The 18,467-nt window shown below is 35.4% G+C and overlaps 1 protein-coding gene across 1 annotated transcript in view; it reads left to right on the top strand.

Annotated features, from left to right (window-relative positions):
• The window catches only part of AK9 (adenylate kinase 9), a 67,143-nt gene that overhangs the window by 12,756 nt on the left and 35,920 nt on the right, over positions 1-18,467 (top strand). The window contains exons 6-16 of the mRNA XM_034060754.1: positions 622-792; positions 1,675-1,800; positions 3,929-4,003; positions 5,974-6,072; positions 7,952-8,091; positions 8,176-8,356; positions 8,821-8,959; positions 10,451-10,578; positions 11,259-11,415; positions 14,103-14,214; positions 14,632-14,696. Coding sequence (XP_033916645.1) covers positions 622-792; positions 1,675-1,800; positions 3,929-4,003; positions 5,974-6,072; positions 7,952-8,091; positions 8,176-8,356; positions 8,821-8,959; positions 10,451-10,578; positions 11,259-11,415; positions 14,103-14,214; positions 14,632-14,696 — 1,393 coding nt within the window. The remainder of the gene's footprint in view (positions 1-621; positions 793-1,674; positions 1,801-3,928; positions 4,004-5,973; positions 6,073-7,951; positions 8,092-8,175; positions 8,357-8,820; positions 8,960-10,450; positions 10,579-11,258; positions 11,416-14,102; positions 14,215-14,631; positions 14,697-18,467) is intronic.

Raw genomic sequence — 18,467 nt, 5'->3', positions numbered from 1 at the left:
TCAAATCATAAGTCTTAATAATTCTACCACCACAGACCACATGCAGATTTATCTGTGTTTAATGTTAAACTAAATTTGTGTCTGCAGGGCTTTTCATAGAAAGACCATTCCTTTCTCTTCCAGAGCTCCAAACTGCTGAACTCCTTTAGTCTCTGACACAATAGCGTTATGCTTTTGGGTAATAGTAGAGCTTTGAGAGGTCAGTGGCACCTTGTAAAATTAACTTAATCTTGCTCAAGTCCAAACCACTTTTGCATTAACTGAAAGAGCAAGCACTTTTATCTGCGAAGTACTGTCTGCAAAGCACTTTTATCCATAAACTGCACCTATACTTGTTACACTGCAAAGTATATCTTGCATGGTAAATTGTGCTCACATAGTGGTTACACTCCTAATATGGGATGTAAAATACTGATGGTGAAAAGCTATGCAGGTGTTTAAATCTTTTCTTAATATTTGCTGCTTTTGAAAATTTCATGTTTACTTAGAATGTCATTGGAGAAGTTTATGAATTCAAGTATTTGTCAGACTCTTACCCCCCATTATGCAGTTTCAGAAAAAAATAGTATTATTATGGCAGTACAATAAACACATGATTTCTCTTAAATTATTCCTTGATAGTGTTCAGATTATGACTTATGCCGAAGAATATCAGGACAAAGACAACACCCTGATTCAGGGCAGGTGTATCAGAGGAACCAGTGGGATCCTGACATTATAGAAAAGCATAAGAAAGGTCAGCAGGAAGAAGGTAATAACGAAGAAGAAGAAGACAAGCTGGAAGAAGAGCAGGTAAGTATTGCTAACATTTAAACAGTGCAAAGTATTATAATGTACTCTTGACAAAACAGAACAATTTTCATAGAATCATAGAATGGTTAGGGTTAGAAGGGACTGTAAAGCTCATCTAGTTCCAACCCACCTGCCATGGGCAGGGACATCTGCTACTAGACCAGGTTTCTCAAAGTCCCATCAACCTGGCCTTGAACACTGCCAGGCATGGGGCAGCCACAGCTTCTCTAGTCAATCATTCCAGTGCCTAAGCACCCTCATAGTGAAGAAACTTCTGCTCAACTTTAACCTTAATTCAGTTTCTATTCTGCTTTAAGAGATATGGCATATTGCTTAAGAGGTAGGTTTAAATGAGAGTAAATGGTGATTATTGTACAGCTTAACCTGGATTCAGTCTCTAACTCAGAAGGCACTGAACTTTTTCTTTCCATAATTTAAAAGGGTGTATAAGGAGAAGTATGACTCCATATTGCCTGTTTCTTGGTCTAAGAAAAAAAAAAAAGAGTGATAGAATTTTGTTTATTGTAGCAAGTTTTACTAGTATTTGCAGAATAGTAGCCTTCTTTCTAATTTAGGTGTTAGACTACTACACATGGATTTTCTTTTCTTTTTTTATTTCTTTTCACTAAGATATTAATATTGAATTCAGGTGGAATTGTTCTGATTTATAATACTGGCCAGAGACTTACCACTGCAAGTTCTAGTCACATTTGCAGAATTTGCAGAAACTACACTTCATCAGGACAGGATCACAGTCAGCAATCACTGGACTAATACTCATTGCAATACACTGGAAAGCTACTTTATTTACCTTTGAATAAAGACAAAAATTAGTTTAGATATTATTTCTGTATCTTTAAATATTTAACTTTCATTCTGCAGATGGAAGAAGATCCACTTAAGAAGTTAGAATTTTTGCATCATTTAGTGCAGAGACCTGAAGATTTTCTTGAAAATGCAGAGAAAAGAGTTGGAAAGTATAAGGATATCATGCTTCATCCTTTAGAAGTAAGAAAAAGCAAAATCATGTGATTATACATAACAAAATATTTTTGAAAATATCTTGCATGGTTTTCATTGTTGGTGGTTTTTTTTTTTGGTTCGAGATTTATGGTATGGATATGGGCTCAAGGCATGCTAGAACATACCCCCAAGTTCTGAAATTCATACTGAAAACAATGATACAAAGTTGTTATCTGCAGGTGTTATTTCTACTCTGGAGTCAAGACAAATTAATCCACTTTGAGTTCTAAAAGTGAAATTGTACCTGCCACCACAGATGCTTCCTAAATCAAGGAAGTGAAGTATTTGAAAAGCCCAATGTATCACCGTTACTGGAGTCCATTCTAGAATGCAGTCCTATAAGAAAGCTGCTCTTTCATCCATTGACTTCCACTCCAACAGATTCCCTTCCTCATCTGCTCCATTGACTGCAGATCTATATACACGTTAATTATCCCATCAGTTTGCTTTATCACCTATTTTATTTCTGCATCTGTGATATTGCTTTTTAATTTCCTTGGGTTCATGAAAATTGGATTTACCATGTATCTTTCCTCTCCCCCTGCAAAAGACAAACCCCAGACCAGCTCCAAAGCAATAATTTATTTTCTTCCCCCCCCTCTTATTGGTTTTTTTTTCTTCTGGTACAACCAAATGCAAGAATTATGTTTGCTGCACACATGAAAATTATTGCTTATTTATCCCCATCAATTTCACTATGGATTAGATAACTCTATAGATAAAATCTTATAAAACTGGTACAGTGTTCTTTGCTAGCATAACAAACTTGTTACTGCTGCAAAGGGAAAAGCAAAGAGTTGTTATCATTTATCATTACACAATCTCACATGGATTTCTCTTAAGCGAACTAATGGAAAGTTGTTTAAATTAACTGACTTCACATTGTACACCAAACTTCAGCACTTTCAACATGTTCCACTAGCTGGTAGGTCTTACTTATTAATGAGAAATGTATTAGTGAATATACTTAGTTGTCCATTAGTACATTTGAAGAACATAGGAGTCTGTCATTGGCTCAGGTAGAGACTGAGATGGTGAAACTGGGGAAAAAAAAAAAAAGGTAACAAGATGTGCTGTTTGCCCTGAACTGGGATAGGTACTTTGATTTCTTGATAAATTGGTAGGATGAAATTGAGGAGAATTAAGTGTGAAATACTACAGTTAGGGGAAAAACCTAATGAACAACTGCAACATATGAAATAACTAGTTGAAAACTGAGTCAATAAATGTGATCCTATAGTACAAAAGCAAGTATTATGGATATACCAATAAGACCATTGTATATAAGATAAACACAAACTATTATCTTCTTTGTAGAAGAGTAATAGAAAGAACTAATTAGTGATTTATTTCTACTAAATATATGGCAAATAGTTTAATTTATAGTGTAAAAGACTTAGACTAGATTCAGGGAAATAAACTCTGGCTGTAGTAAAGAAACAGAACAGATTGCGTGTAAGTTAAGCTGTAAAGTTGTAAAGTCACCTTTATTAGGCTTTTTCATAGTTGGGGTCAGGCCAGCATCTGACAGGAATGGAGTAAATGTTCTCAATCCTCCTTGAGACACATTAACAATTGACATGGGATGTCTATTTTAGTCTAATATCTTATTTACTAATGGAAAAATTGAAAATAAGAAAAATCAAAGGTATTGCTCAAATTTTATAGCAATTATGCATCAAGACCAAAATTAACACATTGGTCTCATTGCTGGTATTTCCAAGAAATCTGTTAATTGACACTGCCACCATTTTCCAGAAGAGAACTGGGGTAGTTAGACAGTTAGAAGTTGAATTCGTATGCAAAATGTTACTGTGTCCTGATTCTTTGTAGCTCTCTTGCATTTGAGCTAGGATATTTAATTTTTTTCTGAACCCATTGTAACTCCAATTTTTTAATTCTCTCTGGATTTACACATCACCAAATAAAAATTTCTCTTTAGAAGGTTTGATAAATCATCAGCATGACTAATCAAATGACTTATACCAAAAATCTTGGTTTTGCTGAGTCCACAGGAGTCCAGCCTTTGATATGTATAGGAATAGAATGAGCTTTAATGTCATTATATTGTTAACTACACTGATTAGACGAGTATGTCTTTGTTCTTAAACAGGACTTCATGGCTGAACAGGATTGTGAGCATCTTATTGAAGTGGATGGAAATCAGCAACCAGATGATCTCTTAGTAGTAAGTTTTAATATCCTTTATTAAGGTGTTGCATAACCTTTCTTAAGGTTACACAAAATTTTAAATTGTGTATAAAACTCATTTAATTGCTATTGGAAAACATGACCTCTGAAATTCTTGCTTTTGCTGCTTTATTGAAACAACACAAAGATTCACTGCATTGCCCCAGGCTTACATATATTTTACATGAGAATATTTTCAGGCAGGCTACAAACTCTTTTATATTGTACATATTTGTTTTTTGCACTTTATTTTGTGTATTAGTGTAACATATTATTAAGATGAGGAATCAAGATATTTTCTGTATATTTACAGAATTGGTTTATTTTATGCTGGTGTCTAAAATAATGACAGAATTTTTATTAGATTTGATATTGGTTTACAATGTAATAGAAAACAATTCTTTTAATAATTCTGGGTGTTTGTGTCTTGCTTTTTAGCTCATAACATAGCAACTCATTCTCCCTATTAAAAAATACAATGCTAAAATTTGAATATAAATAATCTTCTCCTCTGCTTCAGAAATAAGAATTGCTTCAAATCAGAACCTGAAATATGGGGATGGAAATGAAGTGAGAGATTGTCTTTGACAATGTAGGAAGTGAGCTGCTTCTGCAGTTTCCCCACCGTTGTCTGAAGCAAATTGAACAAAATTGTTAGAACAATTATAATTCTGTATGTATTATTTCAATTTGTGCTAAACTTTACTACCAAGAGTGGTCATATGGAGAAAAAAACAACCACCACCAAAACAAATAAACAAAGAAACAAACAAAAAACAAAAGAAGCAACAACAACAAAACCCCACCCCACGCTAATTTTGTAGATTTGGAACAGAAAATTTCCTCATTTATGATCTGTTTGTGAACATGACAAGAGAAAATCTATACTGAAGGCTATCAGGTTGTGTAATGATTCCAAACGTTTTACCTGTAAGTAAGGCAAAGACCTATTATGAGACTAGACCAAACATGGCAAAATTTGCTTTTTAACACTTGTTTTCAGTCAAGATTACTTTCAGGAAATACTGAAACTAAACTCAATATCATCTGATTCTCATTGTCAGACATCTGGTTTAAGTATCTTTTTAAATCATAGAATCATAGAATAGTTAGGGTTGGAAAGGACCTTAAGATCATCTAGTTCCAACCCCCCTGCCATGGGCAGGGACACCTCACACTAAACCATATCACCCAAGGCTTCATCCAACCTGGCCTTGAGCACCACCAGGGATGGAGCATTTGCAGCTTGCTTGGGCAACCCATTCCAATGCCTCACCACCCTTACAGTAAAGAACTTCTTCCTTATATCCAATCTAAACTTCCCCTGTTTAAGTTTTAACCCATTACCCCTTGTCCTGTCACTACAGTCCCTAATGAATACTCCGTCCCCAGCATCCCTATAGCCCCCCTTCAGATACTGGAAGGCTGCTATGAGGTCTCCACGCAGCCTTCTCTTCTCCAGGCTGAACAGCCCCAACTTTCTCAGCCCGTTTTCATATGGGAGGTGCTCCAGTCCCTTGATCATCCTCATGGCCCTCCTCTGGACTTATTCCAGCAGTTCCATGTCCTTTTTATGTTGAGGGAGTTACCCAAAGTTGTATTGCTTCAAAGTGTGCATAATCTGATCTAAAAAGACTTTCCTCCTTTTCTGATTGAAGCTCATCTGAATATTTCCAGCGCTGTTTGGGAAAGAACCCTTCACAACCTATTTTTTTTTAGATGGCTTGTGATTCACAGCATAATTAGGAGACATAAAGACCATGTGTGATTCAGCATTTTGCACAGCCTGTATCTACCAAATAAAATTCAGCTCAATAACTAGCATGACTCCAAGCTAGAAACTGGGCCTTAGTGTACAGGTAGCTGTTATATAGATGATAAGTTGCAATTTTAAAAATACTTTGATGGTCCTTTTGGATAACACAAAAGCAGTTTTGACTGGGACTAAGTCAAGAGTTTTCTTTTCAGTCAGTGGCAGTTCAACTTCAATCTCTGGGTGTTCGAACTGGAGCACCTATAACCAGACTTCAAAATGATCAAGAAGAAACGCTGGAGGGACTGGAAAATGTAAGTGTGCTTTTCTAAAATGTGATTGGCAGTAATAACCACAAAAATACTTTTTTTCTTTTCTGCTGTAAGCTTATGTTACAAAATATCTGTTTTACAGCACCCAGTTTGTTTTACTGTACAATAAGGGTATTTTTGGGCCTTGATTTTCCAGAAATGTGAATTTAAGCTAATTCTGGGACTGAAATACACTTAAAGATTATGAAAAGAGAAAAGTCTGGCATTAAAAAAAAAAAAGTTAGGTTATTGTAATAAGATTTTGAGCAAAATGTTTGTTTAGCAATAGAGGAAGAATTATTTCCTTCCAAGAAAATAAACTTTAGCCAAAAGATTACAATCACAGCAGCTGACTCCTGCTTGCTCTTTTCCTGAATGAGAAACAGCATTCTAATACAAATTTAGCAACATGTAATTAATTAGAAACATGACTAGTTAGTGCTGAATTTTTCTGAATCATGACAATTATAATTTGTCCTTCCAAATAAAAACAAAAAACTAGATCTTTGCATAACGTTTTCACCTATATTCACTTGCAGTCATCTTTCCTATTTCTTAAACAAAACTCTGAATGTATAAATGGTACTGTAACAGGGAAACTCCACTATACACTTTCAGAGAAACACCCCTCCTTTTGCTTTTCTGTTTTCTCAGTAACTGATAAAATTCACAAGTGAAAGACTTTATGTGGGAGAGGTCATCTGTATTTATTAGTTAGTCTGTGTGTTTGTGTTAATCTGTGTGTAAATTTTAGCACCCACAGTATTCGGGGAAAGGAGTTCTGCAGCTTAACTGGACATTATATACAGAATTGCTTCCCTTTGTGTTGACCCTGCCACCTTTTAGCTCAGTGTCCTCTAGTTGATACACAAAAGCCAGTAACTAGTTTTGTTCTCTGTATCTGCCCTGTAATAATTTATAATTTAAGATTTTTGCCTGTTCTTACATAGCTGTTTTGTTCCTGGACTGAAGAGTTCCAGGCTACTTAATCTTATTTATTCTTACATGAAAATATTTTTGTGTGATTGATCAGTCATATTATCTTTTTTTTAAACTTGTTCTATTCTACTGTGTGCTTTTTGAGATGAGGGTAGCACAATGCACATAGCAGTAAAGATCAGGGCAGGATTTATACAATTCAAAAATTAAATAATTATCTTCTCTCTTTGCTAATCATTCGTAACAATCAGATTGGTTTTCTGACTGCTTTTGGGCATTGACCAATGCTTTCATGGAAGTATGTATTACAATTCCAAGATCTATTACTGAGTAGTGACAGTAAATGACAACTCATCATTTTCTGTGTAAACCTGCTATTTTCACACCCGGCTTCCTAGATTCTGGAGGCCTGTTTGCAGTTGTTCACAGCCAGCATCTGTCTGTACTATTCTGAATAATTTAGAATCACCATAAATTTTAGGATTCACTCACCATTCATATTCTGTAAAGGTCTATTAAACTCACTCCTATCACATGACATTTTTGTGTGCCTAAAAAAGATACTTTGACCTTGCTATTCCCCTCACAGACTGTAGTTCTTTCTTTATCCTATTTAAAAGAAATCTTGGTCAATATCTGTCATCTTCAGTAAGTGGCTGATTTGTACCTCTTTAACAGTTTAAAAATCTGAAAATAGTAAATGAAGCCTAGAGGTAATATTTTAGGTACTATTTTTATTAAATAAACTTGGAAAACCAAATTGTTTCTCCTTAAAATTGTCCTGTAATTCTTATCTATGTAATTTTTTAAAAATATACTAAGCATGGTTTTCTATTCAGACTTGCTTGTTTTCCAACACAATATTTCAAAAAAGGCAAAGAACATGCCATATGCAGCTTCAGACAAAAATTACATATGCTGTTCTTGCTGTTTTAATAAACAGGGTGAACTTTTCCGGGTTCTGTCATCTTACCAACTAATAGCACACAGATATCGATGGCGTAGAAGCAGATGGGGGAAAGCATGTCCTGTGGCTCTAAAGGAAGGTGATATTGTAATGGGAAATCCAGACTTAGCTGTCAGGTTAGTGGAATTTGTCACTTTTTATATTTATTTCTGTTTTATAAGATAACTGTCTATGTCTGTTAGTTTCTCTTCTGTTTTAAGTTTTCTAGGTAAAATGTATATACTGTCATCCATAGCGGCATTGAGAGCATTTATGTTGAATCCACGGCCTTACCTGTTACCACCAATGCCACTTCCTCCTTGTAAAGTACTAGTATTTGGTCCTCCCTTCTCTGGAAGAACAACTATTTGTAACCTAATTGCACACAAATACAAAGGAAAGGTAGGTTTGTAAATGTCTTGTATAACAAGAGTATCAGCTGAGGCTTGGAAAACAATTAAGTCCATTCTTATTCTTGTTGTGTTATTAAAATTCACATTGCAAACATGGATTATAGAGGAATTACAATATTTTGGTGAAACTCATTTATATAAAAGTAGCTAAATTTCAAAAACATTCTTATTTACTCTCTGTGTAAGACAAGTATTTGTGTCAGGTTTTTATATAACAAATACTATATTCTTAGCATAATAATACCATGAATAACTTTTGTATCTAAAATACTGAAATGTAAAGGCAAACTAGAAAATATTTTTTCCACAAAAAAACCCCTGCACTTGAATTATATGTATTTTTTTCCTGAAATTTGCACAGTTTTTCCGAACTCATTTCTTTGTATGGAAGTTGTATTTGATGCTACATTTCTCTTCTGTGATATTTTTTTCTTTTTCAAATAATTTCACTAGGTTATTGATATGGCCAAACTCATTCAACCCTGTCTGGAAAAAGCAAAAGAAGAAAACTTGGAGCAAGAGCAAAGGGATGCAATAGAAAAAGCTATAACAGCAGTAAAAAACAGGATGGAAGAACAGTCAACAGAATCAGGTGAATAAGGTGTTCCATTGTCTTTGAAGCTATCTTATTTGCTTTAGGTTATTTAACTGAAGCAATTGCTGTCACTTTGACTTAGAAATTATTAAAGAAGCTGTTACAGTTTTGAATTAAATATGAACTAAATGTACATGCAGTGAAGGGGTCAGCTAAGTAAAATTCAGTATTTTTGATATTATATGTAAATCCTCAGAAGCTGAAAACCACAAGAATGTAAGAAAGAGTTTTCTGAGCTCCTTTTCAAAGAAGAAATTGTTTCTGACTGATACTGGTTTAAAACTTTCCATTTGAATGACTTTCTAACAAGTTAAATCTCTGCAAAATTGAAATTTTCTTCAAGAAAACACCTCGTCAGCTAGCCTGATGTGAACCCCCAGTGTACATATTTTCGATTTTGAAGCAGTCTGCCAAGTATGCTGTCTCAGATGGCAGATTCACAAGACTCTCCAGCTCTGTTTACATTTAGACTTTGTAAGCTGCCCAGGTTTTTGCAGCTTGATGAATTCAGAAAATATTTTCAAAAGGTGAAAATAACATATTCTTTTAACATATTTTAAACAAAATTTAGATGTCCTTTTTTTCAGAAAGGTTAGTGGCTTTGGTTGTTTTTTTTTTCAAAATTATTTATTTTGAAATTAAAATTTTCCACTGAATTGAAATTGCATTTCCAGTTAGCCCTAGCTATGGTTCCAATGGACAGTCAAACTATTTTGCCTTATTCAGCTAGCAAGGAATTGCTGTGTTTGACTTACTCATGTATAGATACATATCTAACAAGAAGTCGATATATTCCTTTGGTGCTGCAAAACAGAAGTTGGCAGTGATACAAAAAATGTTGGCATTGCTGTAAGAATAGTGGTGAACTATCGCACCAAATAAAAATCATTAAAGAGTTTCATGTTCCAGATTCCTGGTTATATCAATACTTTTCAGGATAGTATGTGAAATCAAATTAGGATTAAGAAGAATTTAATCCTAATTAATAACTTTGGCCCTTGGCGAGCTCAAGTGATTTTATTGCAAAACGGAACTACAAACAGATGAAGAATGTAAATTGCCACACAAAGGAGGAAAGCTTCAGAAGGAGAAATTAAATATTTTTTGAAGTTTGAATCTAGATCTAGAGATAATTATCCCAGAAAGTATTTCTTATTCCTAATGAAATTATTTAGTTAATTACCTAGTAAATTCTACCTTTTGAGAGAATCACTAAAAATTATGCAAAAGACGATATATCATTATAATTAGTTAAATGCTTCCTGGCTGCACTGAGTGCTCCCAAGTCCAGTTGGGCCCTAAACAGCGAGGCTATGAAACTCCACTGAAGTCTGCAAAGTTTCTGTCTATTGTCAGAATAGGTTGGGAGGTTGAGGGAGTTGATGCTTAAGACTCAATATCCATGTCATGCAGTTAATCCTGACCAGAGGAAATAAGTGTTCCAGAATTTTGTGAATTTTTAACTTTAAAAAAAATCTGCATTGTTAGGAATGGTAGAAATAACTGCTGATCACCCAGAAGTTCAAGCAATGGTAGAAGCCACAAGTGCATCAGTCTCTGAAGTTACACTGCCACCTGAAATATATGCTGAAGTGTTGGAGAGTGCTATTACAGAGGTAAAGCTACAAGTACTACATGGCAAAGCACTTGTTTTCTAAGAGCAACCTGTAACAGCTTATACATTGTTGATATATGTTCCATTTGAAAGATCAGTTTTGTTTATATCACATAGTCTGAAAGCTTACACACAATTAAGGAGAGACTGAGAAAGATCATGAAAGACAAATCTACGAGGACATATATCTCTCTATATATACACACACACACACAAATTGTTTCTATTTTGCAAAGTAACTGGACTACGAATTGTTAAAGCTTGGGAGAATTATCTGAGGGAAGTATCACTGTATGCTCACCTTATTCTTATACTCTTAATAGTCACTATTAAAGAGCTCAACGCCAGATAGAAGTGTTTGAAAAGAATTTTATATGAATGTTTATCCAAGAATATTGAATTGTTTAAGATTTGTTCACTGCTGTGTAACTACTGAAAGTGGAATCTAAAATCTTTACAGGCAACCTTAAAAAATCATTGGCACATAAATCTCTTTCTGTTCAAAATGCTTTTATTTCATTCAGACATACAAAGTTATAAATGTCTTACTTTCAATGACTTGAAATGGCAATAGGGAAAAATCATAACGTTTAGAAAATCATTTTGTATTGTGCAATCTTTCTGAACAGCTCACAACCTGTCTTAGTCTTTTTATGTTACTGACCTGACATTTTATAACAGCTTATCAAGAATAACAAAGACAGGTTTCCTGGTGCTCCAGAAAAAGGAGGATGGGTAGTGGATAACTACCCTCTGTCAGCAGATCACTGGTCAGCTTTATCAGAAAAAGGACTTTTACCTGACACTGTTGTCTGTCTGAAGGATACAGAAAAAAAAGGTTAGTAAATGCACACTAATGAAACTTGATCTTTTCTTTTTTTTCAGTGGTGATAGCTATATGTAAAGTGTTCCCTATCACGAGGTCAAAAAAAGTTGAGCAGCTTTCTATCCAGACTGACACAATAGCTTAGTATGTATGAAATTAGAGGAAGGGATTTTTTGTTTCAAGCTGGAAAAAAAGGTTGGTACCAGGCATGAAAAGCTGTTAAAAGTTTTGCCTTTCAAATTGTGTCTTAATGGATTTTGCCTGCTTGATTCATACCAGGCCACAAATTTCATTGCCCTTTGGCAGTGTTTGTCATTACCTGTTCAACCAAGTCCATTATCCAAAGGCCTTTCAGTAGTAGAAACTTCCCTTTCAAGAAAGGAATCTCATACTTAGTTCAAGAAAGCTCAATTACTGCCTGATTATTAGAATCAGTCCAGAGAGCTTTTCAAATTCGTGTTCCTGAATATAAAAATCAACCTGAGCAAATCAAGGTTACACAGATTACATAGAACAGATTTCTTATTAAAACAAAACCAAAACCAAACCAACTTTTCAAAAGCATGCAATCTGATCAGCTAATGATCCTCACAATTCAACTACAGTACCTGAACTTAGTCACATAGCCTTGTAAAATTTTGTAAGATTTCAAACATCTTAATTAAAATTCTTCCACTGTGGCTGGAGGTTCTATACAGACTAAATACAGACTCAACATTTCTATGGGGAAGTTTTAGATTGTTTAACAGAAAATCTTTTTTGCTGCTTCTATCATTTAAGATCTCATCTCAGATACTTTCAGAAAGCACTTAAGGACAAAATGCATTGCCATGCCTCATCTTTGCTTCCCAGACATTTCAAGTATATTGAAATGTTCATGAACCTGGTTTCTGGGACACAGTGCATTGCCCTTTCTTATGAACACAAGAATGTTTATGGATATTTCCTTGAATTATCTATTTTGTTTCATTTTAGGTTTGGGGTTTTGTTTGTTTCTCTCTCTTTTTTTTTTTATTTTAGGCAATTGTGATAACTTTTCATCTGTTTCCCATTAATTTCTGACAAATAATAATGAAGTTGTGAGGTTTACATTTTCACAGCATTTTGAGTCATTGCTTTTGTCCTGGGTTCAGCAATAGCAGTCTTTTTTCTCCTTCTTAGCAGCTGGTGCAGTGCTGTGTTTTTGACTTTCAGCCTGGGAACAGCACTGATAACACCGATGTTTTTAGTTGCTGCTCAGTAATGTTTAGTCTGACCAAAGCCTTTCAGAGTCTCATGCTCTGCCAGGGAGGAGGGGAAGTCTGGAGGAAGCAGAGACAGGACACCTGACCTAGGCTAGCCAAAGGGGTATTCCATGCCATAGCACGTCATGCCCACTATATAAACTGAGGGCAGTTACCCAGAAGGGTTAGATCATTGCTCAGGTCAGGCTGGGTATCGGTCGGCAGGTGGTGGGCAGTTGTATTTTCTTCCCTTGTTATTTCTCTTATTGTTATTATTATTGGTGGTAGCAGCAGTGGTTTGTGTTATACCTTAGTTACTGGACTGCTTGTATCTCAACCTGTGGGAGTTACTTTCTTTTGATTCTCTTCCCCATCCCTCTGGGAGCAGGAGAGGGGAGAAGAGGGGAGGAGTGAGCAAATGGCTACCTGGTTCTGAGTTACTGGCTGGGCTTAAACCACGACATACAGAATCATAGAATAGTTAGGGTTGGAAAGGACCTTAAGATCACCTAGTTCTAACCCCCCTGCTATGGGCAGGGACACCTCACACTAAACCAGGTCACCCAAGACTCCGTCCAGCCTGGCCTTGAACACTGCCAGGGATGGAGCATTCACAACCTCCCAGGGCAACCCATTCCAATGCCTCACCACCCTCACAGTAAAGAACTTCTTCCTTATATCTAACCTGAACTTCCCCTGTTTAAGTTTCAACCCATTAACCCTTGTTCTGTCACTACAGCCCCTGATGAATAGTCCCTCTCCAGCATCCTTGTAGGCCCCCTTCAGGTACTGGAAGGCTGCTACGAGGTCTCCACGCAGCCTTTTCTTCTCCAGGCTGAACAGCCCCAACTTTCTCAGCCCGTTTTCATATGGGAGGTGCTCCAGTCCCTTGATCATCCTCGTGGCCCTCCTCTGGACTTGTTCTAACAGTTCCATGTCCTTTTTATGTTGAGGACACCAGAACTGCACACAATACTCCAAGTGGGGTATCACTAGAGCAAAGTAGAGGGGCAGGATCACCTTCTTTGACCTGCTGGTCACACTTCCTTTTGATTCAGCCCAGTATACATTTGGCTTTCTGGGCTGCAAGCGCATACTGTGTGTACACTCTTTATATTTTTATTTTAACATTTTTGATTTTTTTTCTTCATAGTTTTCTTCATATGCATACAAACAGAACATATGCCAGAGTAATGCTTGATATTTAGAAATATACGATAAATCCTTTCAGTGCTGTCTGCCATTATAGCTTACATCATAAATTTCCCATATCCTAGACTCAATTTATTAGGTGCTTGGAATAGGAATCAAAGCTCTAAAACCTTAGAAAGCAAGAGTATAATAAGAATTAAGTGGTATATATGCATTTTCTTGGCTTTAGAAAGCTATCATTTATTAAATAATTTTCCTAACTCAAATAACTTTAATTTTATACAGATGCATAAAACTCAATGTTGTTGTATACTTGTATTGCAGGAGTCTCTATAATACACAGAACATACTCAGCAAATAAGGATGAAATTAATCCTAAGATTTTGAAAAGACTAACTGATGAAGCATTAGAAAAGAAAACAGAAGAAGAAGAAAGGTAAACTATTCCAAATATCTGACCATATAAAATGAGAACAAGAAAATCCTAGCCTTACTTTGTGTTAAACTTGTCAGTGCATTTGTCAACATAGATGTACTAAAACAGTACACTAATATTAGTTATGATGTACAGGAAATAAGCCAATATGTGTCAATTTTGAGGAATGTCTCATTTAGATCAGTAAAGATGGTGGCTGAAGATTCTCTGGCTAAATGCCTTTGATTACTCCAGCCTTTTGATGTAATGAGACAATAGTATTTTAGATTATAAAATATATTTGATTTTTATTTTGTACAACCCAAATTATATTTCAGTTCCCAATGTTATTTTTCCACATCTTTGCATTTAATGTATCTGCAACTTGTTTCAGCAGTATTTATGTTAGTCTTAAGAAGAATAATCTTTTACTTACAGAAGAGAAATGCAAGAAAAAACGGTATCAGAGGAAGAACAATCTCTAGGGGCTGTTGAGGAAAAAGGTGAAAGTATGTATAATTTTACTTCTATTTAATCTAACTATGTATTTCAAATCATTTAGCAATTTGGGTTTTATGCAGATTGTAGTTTTTATTTCCTTTTCACATTCAGCATCTAGAACAAATTACTTCATATTACTATTGTTGTTTCCTTCACTGATTCAGGTATTCATTTCTATGTATCATTCTTAATCAATGTTACAGAATAGAGATGTGTAGTAAATCAGCCAGCACCATTGTGCTTTTCAATAAATTCGAAGGACAGGACTCTCTATCTGCTCTTTCTAAGTGGGTTATTAATTGTATTGAAACTTCCTACTCATATAAAAATCTGTATCTGCTCACAAGTCAGAAAACATTGTTAGAACTTCACCAGTAGCTGATAAGAAAATCACAAAACTCTGAAGTTCTGGTTTTGCTCCAAGAAACTCAGCCTGAAGCAAGGGAAAGGAATGAAAATTATTTCAGGACTGGCTCTCTTAACTTGCAAGAATTGCTGAATCTAGTAACAGCATATGTTATGAATTACTGAATCCAGAAGCTCAGTAGAGGTGAGGCTGCTAAAGCTCCTCCCTAGTACCATGCAGTAATGAGTCTGAGAGTATCTTCCTATTTCAGCTTTCATACTCTTCTTACTATTATTCATGCTTGTTCTTCCCAATCTACATTGATCCCTCTTTCTTCTTCCCTTTGGTGCTTTTCAGAAATGCCTCATGATATTATAAGTCTCTCACAATCCTAAACTGCTTTTCTTGGCATCCCCTAATGAATGACTTACCCTGTAGGCAGTAATCACCCTTAACCAGGGAAAGCCTCTCTAGTTGACTCATCTCAGTAGATCTTACCACCAGACAATGCCTTCATCATCATCCTGTAAAGATTCTACTTTTATATCAGATTTACGCTATACTTTGTTTCTAGCAATGAAAATATAGTTGTCCCTGGCAGGAATGAATAATCCGTGAGGCATGAGATTTTGGGGGCAGGTCAACTGTCACATACAGGCTGAATTTTTGAACCTCAGAAAATTCTGTCAGTTGGCTCCAGGTTTAGAACCTCAACAGTCAAAATTAAGTTTCAGGGTTGTACTTTCCTTTTTGTCTTCTTCAAACACTGCTTATTTTCTTAGAAGAATGTTGCTGTCTAAATTAGATCTGCTGTCAAGAGGAAATACTGTGCACAACTATCTGTCTCTATATTAAGAGACTGGGTAGTTTTTTCCTCCTCTGCTGTGAGATTTCAAGTTTTCTCCATCACAGCCTAAATTATCACCTAAGGCCTAGAGCTGAAATTAAAAACTGTAGGGCATGAATTCCCATTTCCTTCCTTCCTCCTCCTTTCCTTTCCTTTCCTTTCCTTTCCTTTCCTTTCCTTTCCTTTCCTTTCCTTTCCTTTCCTTTCCTTTCCTTTCCTTTCCTTTCCTTTCCTTTCCTTTCCTTTCCTTTCCTTTCTTTTCCTTTCCTTCTTTCTCTCTTTCTCTCCTTCTTTCTCTTTCTTTCTTTCTCTTTCTTTTATTTTTCCCTTCTGAGTAGTGGGGCCCTAAACTGCCATTACTGTCTTCCTTCCAAACATGACATACTGGCTTCTATAGAAAAATATCATGGCTAAGCTTAAGTTGTGTATTCCCAATATGTCTCGCATACACTTCCTTTGATTATCCAGGCTGATGTTTATTTTACCTATAGATAACAAGGCCTAAGTCATAAATGTAGTATAAGATAGACTGAATTTAATAAATGCATATAATTTTTAATTGGGTAACATTTAATCTACTCTCTGAAAAAAAAAAACCAAAACTCTAGCTTTGTAGGGTTTTTTAAATTGCATATACATAAAAAAAAGAAATTATTATTTTTCATTGTTGCTAATAAAACACACAAATCTTCTCCAAAGTGAACAAGTTCTAAAATATTAAAGACAAAGTGTGGTACACAGATACTCTATTATCTCTGTCTCAAACAACAAAGTTCATCCTGGTTTTGAACATCTAATTCATTTTGATGTGAGTACATCAAAACAATTGTTAATGAGAGAAGTAATATCATATACACAGTTGTGCTCTTAACACGTGCTAAGTCCTTGTTCAGAGAAAATCATGTTTTCCTACGCCTACAACTGATTTCAATAATCAAATACTGACTCACCAAAACACTTTAGTCATACTGCTGTTAGCCTGACAACAGTTTTATTTCACATGTGCCATCAGCACATTTGGCTGCAGCTTTTCTCCCATGTGACATATCTTTACAAAAATATAAATGAATGCTATGTTCACAGTTTTGGGAGCTTTCATATAGCAGTTATGATATAAAAATGAAAACTCAGAATAATACTCCAGAGCCCAAATCATGCTCTTTTGATGTGTCATGTGTCATATAATACAGGAATCACAGAATTGTTAGGGTTGGAAGGGACCTCTGTAGATCATCTACTCCAAACCTCCTGCCAAGGCAGGGTCTACTCTGTTCTATATAAATAAATGTACATTTCAATAACTGCAATTTTTGTAACATCAGTAGGACATTGAAGTAGCTGGGATTGCTTCAGGACTGAATATAATCAAATTTATAATGACATTTGTACTTAAAAGGAAAAAGTGGTTCCAGTAATGAGGTACTTACATGTGCCTTAATGAGAGTGAAAGTAAATGATGAAGGAGACTGGATAAATTTAACAAGTGTATTTGAGTAGGAAGCTAAGTTCAGTGCCGAAAATGTCTATTGAAGGTATGCAAACCAACTGTATTTGGTAACTCTTGCTTGCAGTGTCTAGCTAAATATTATAGCCACATATCTTTTTCCATGTCCCTTCACACAATTATTCTGAGCTTAAATTATTTTCAGGAATTTCTTACTGTATTTAAACATTTTTTAGCAGTTTTGTGAGTGTGTGGATTTGTGCTAGGAGACAACTATATGACTTCATGAAAATATATTTCAGACATTATAGAGAGTTATACAACTTTAGGTAGATCTGTGATTTCAGTCCAATCTGCCTGAAGTGAAACCTAACATATTTATTTCTTGACAAGTTTCAGCAGTAAAATATCCCATGAAATTGATCTTGTCCATTAAAGCAAACAGTTGTCATGGTTTAAGACTTTATTTTCTGTACTTTGTCAAGTCCTGCTTTTCTGCCAGAGATTACCCCTTTCTTATAGCAAACTCAACTGGAGCATGTTTGCTCCAGTTGCTCCAGTTGAGCTATCTCAGTAGCTCAGGGTGTGTGTTAGTACAAACCCATCTTCACTGATGTCTCTCCTGCTACTCTTGCTCTTTGGGCAGAAGCTCTTGCAAGAAGTAATGGGTAGCTGGACCTGCTGATTTCCACTATCGCCTCCCATGCTTGTCTTTCACAGATTTTAATATCAATGTTTGCTAGAAACACTTTAATATTGATATCCCCACACCCTTTCTCATATTACAAATGGTGGAGGGTTAAATCAATACCTATCTCTTGAGCTCGTATGTTCTTTATTTTTTATTTTTATCATTGTGTTAAATGCAGTAAGATATTTTAAACAACAACAACAAAAAAAGAAATTTTTGACAAATTGGCAAAATGAAAAAGAAAAATAAAAATTAAACCTGTACATGCTGGGACATTAGGCTTGAAAAGCGATGCTTTTTGGAATCAATTGTTATTATAACATTGACCAGGCAACTGATGTGTGCTCAGTCCTGCAGCCTCTGCATATATTTTCTTTGTTTTTCTTGGTTGGTTTCAATCCTGATTTGTGGTTTGTGGTTTTTTCCTCCTCTAACTGGAGGCTTT

The sequence above is a fragment of the Melopsittacus undulatus genome, chromosome 3 (genome assembly GCF_012275295.1).
Source record: "Melopsittacus undulatus isolate bMelUnd1 chromosome 3, bMelUnd1.mat.Z, whole genome shotgun sequence".
NCBI lineage: Eukaryota > Metazoa > Chordata > Aves > Psittaciformes > Psittaculidae > Melopsittacus > Melopsittacus undulatus.
Note: the sequence above shows the minus strand (reverse complement) of the source record. Positions and strands in the feature narration are given on the sequence as shown.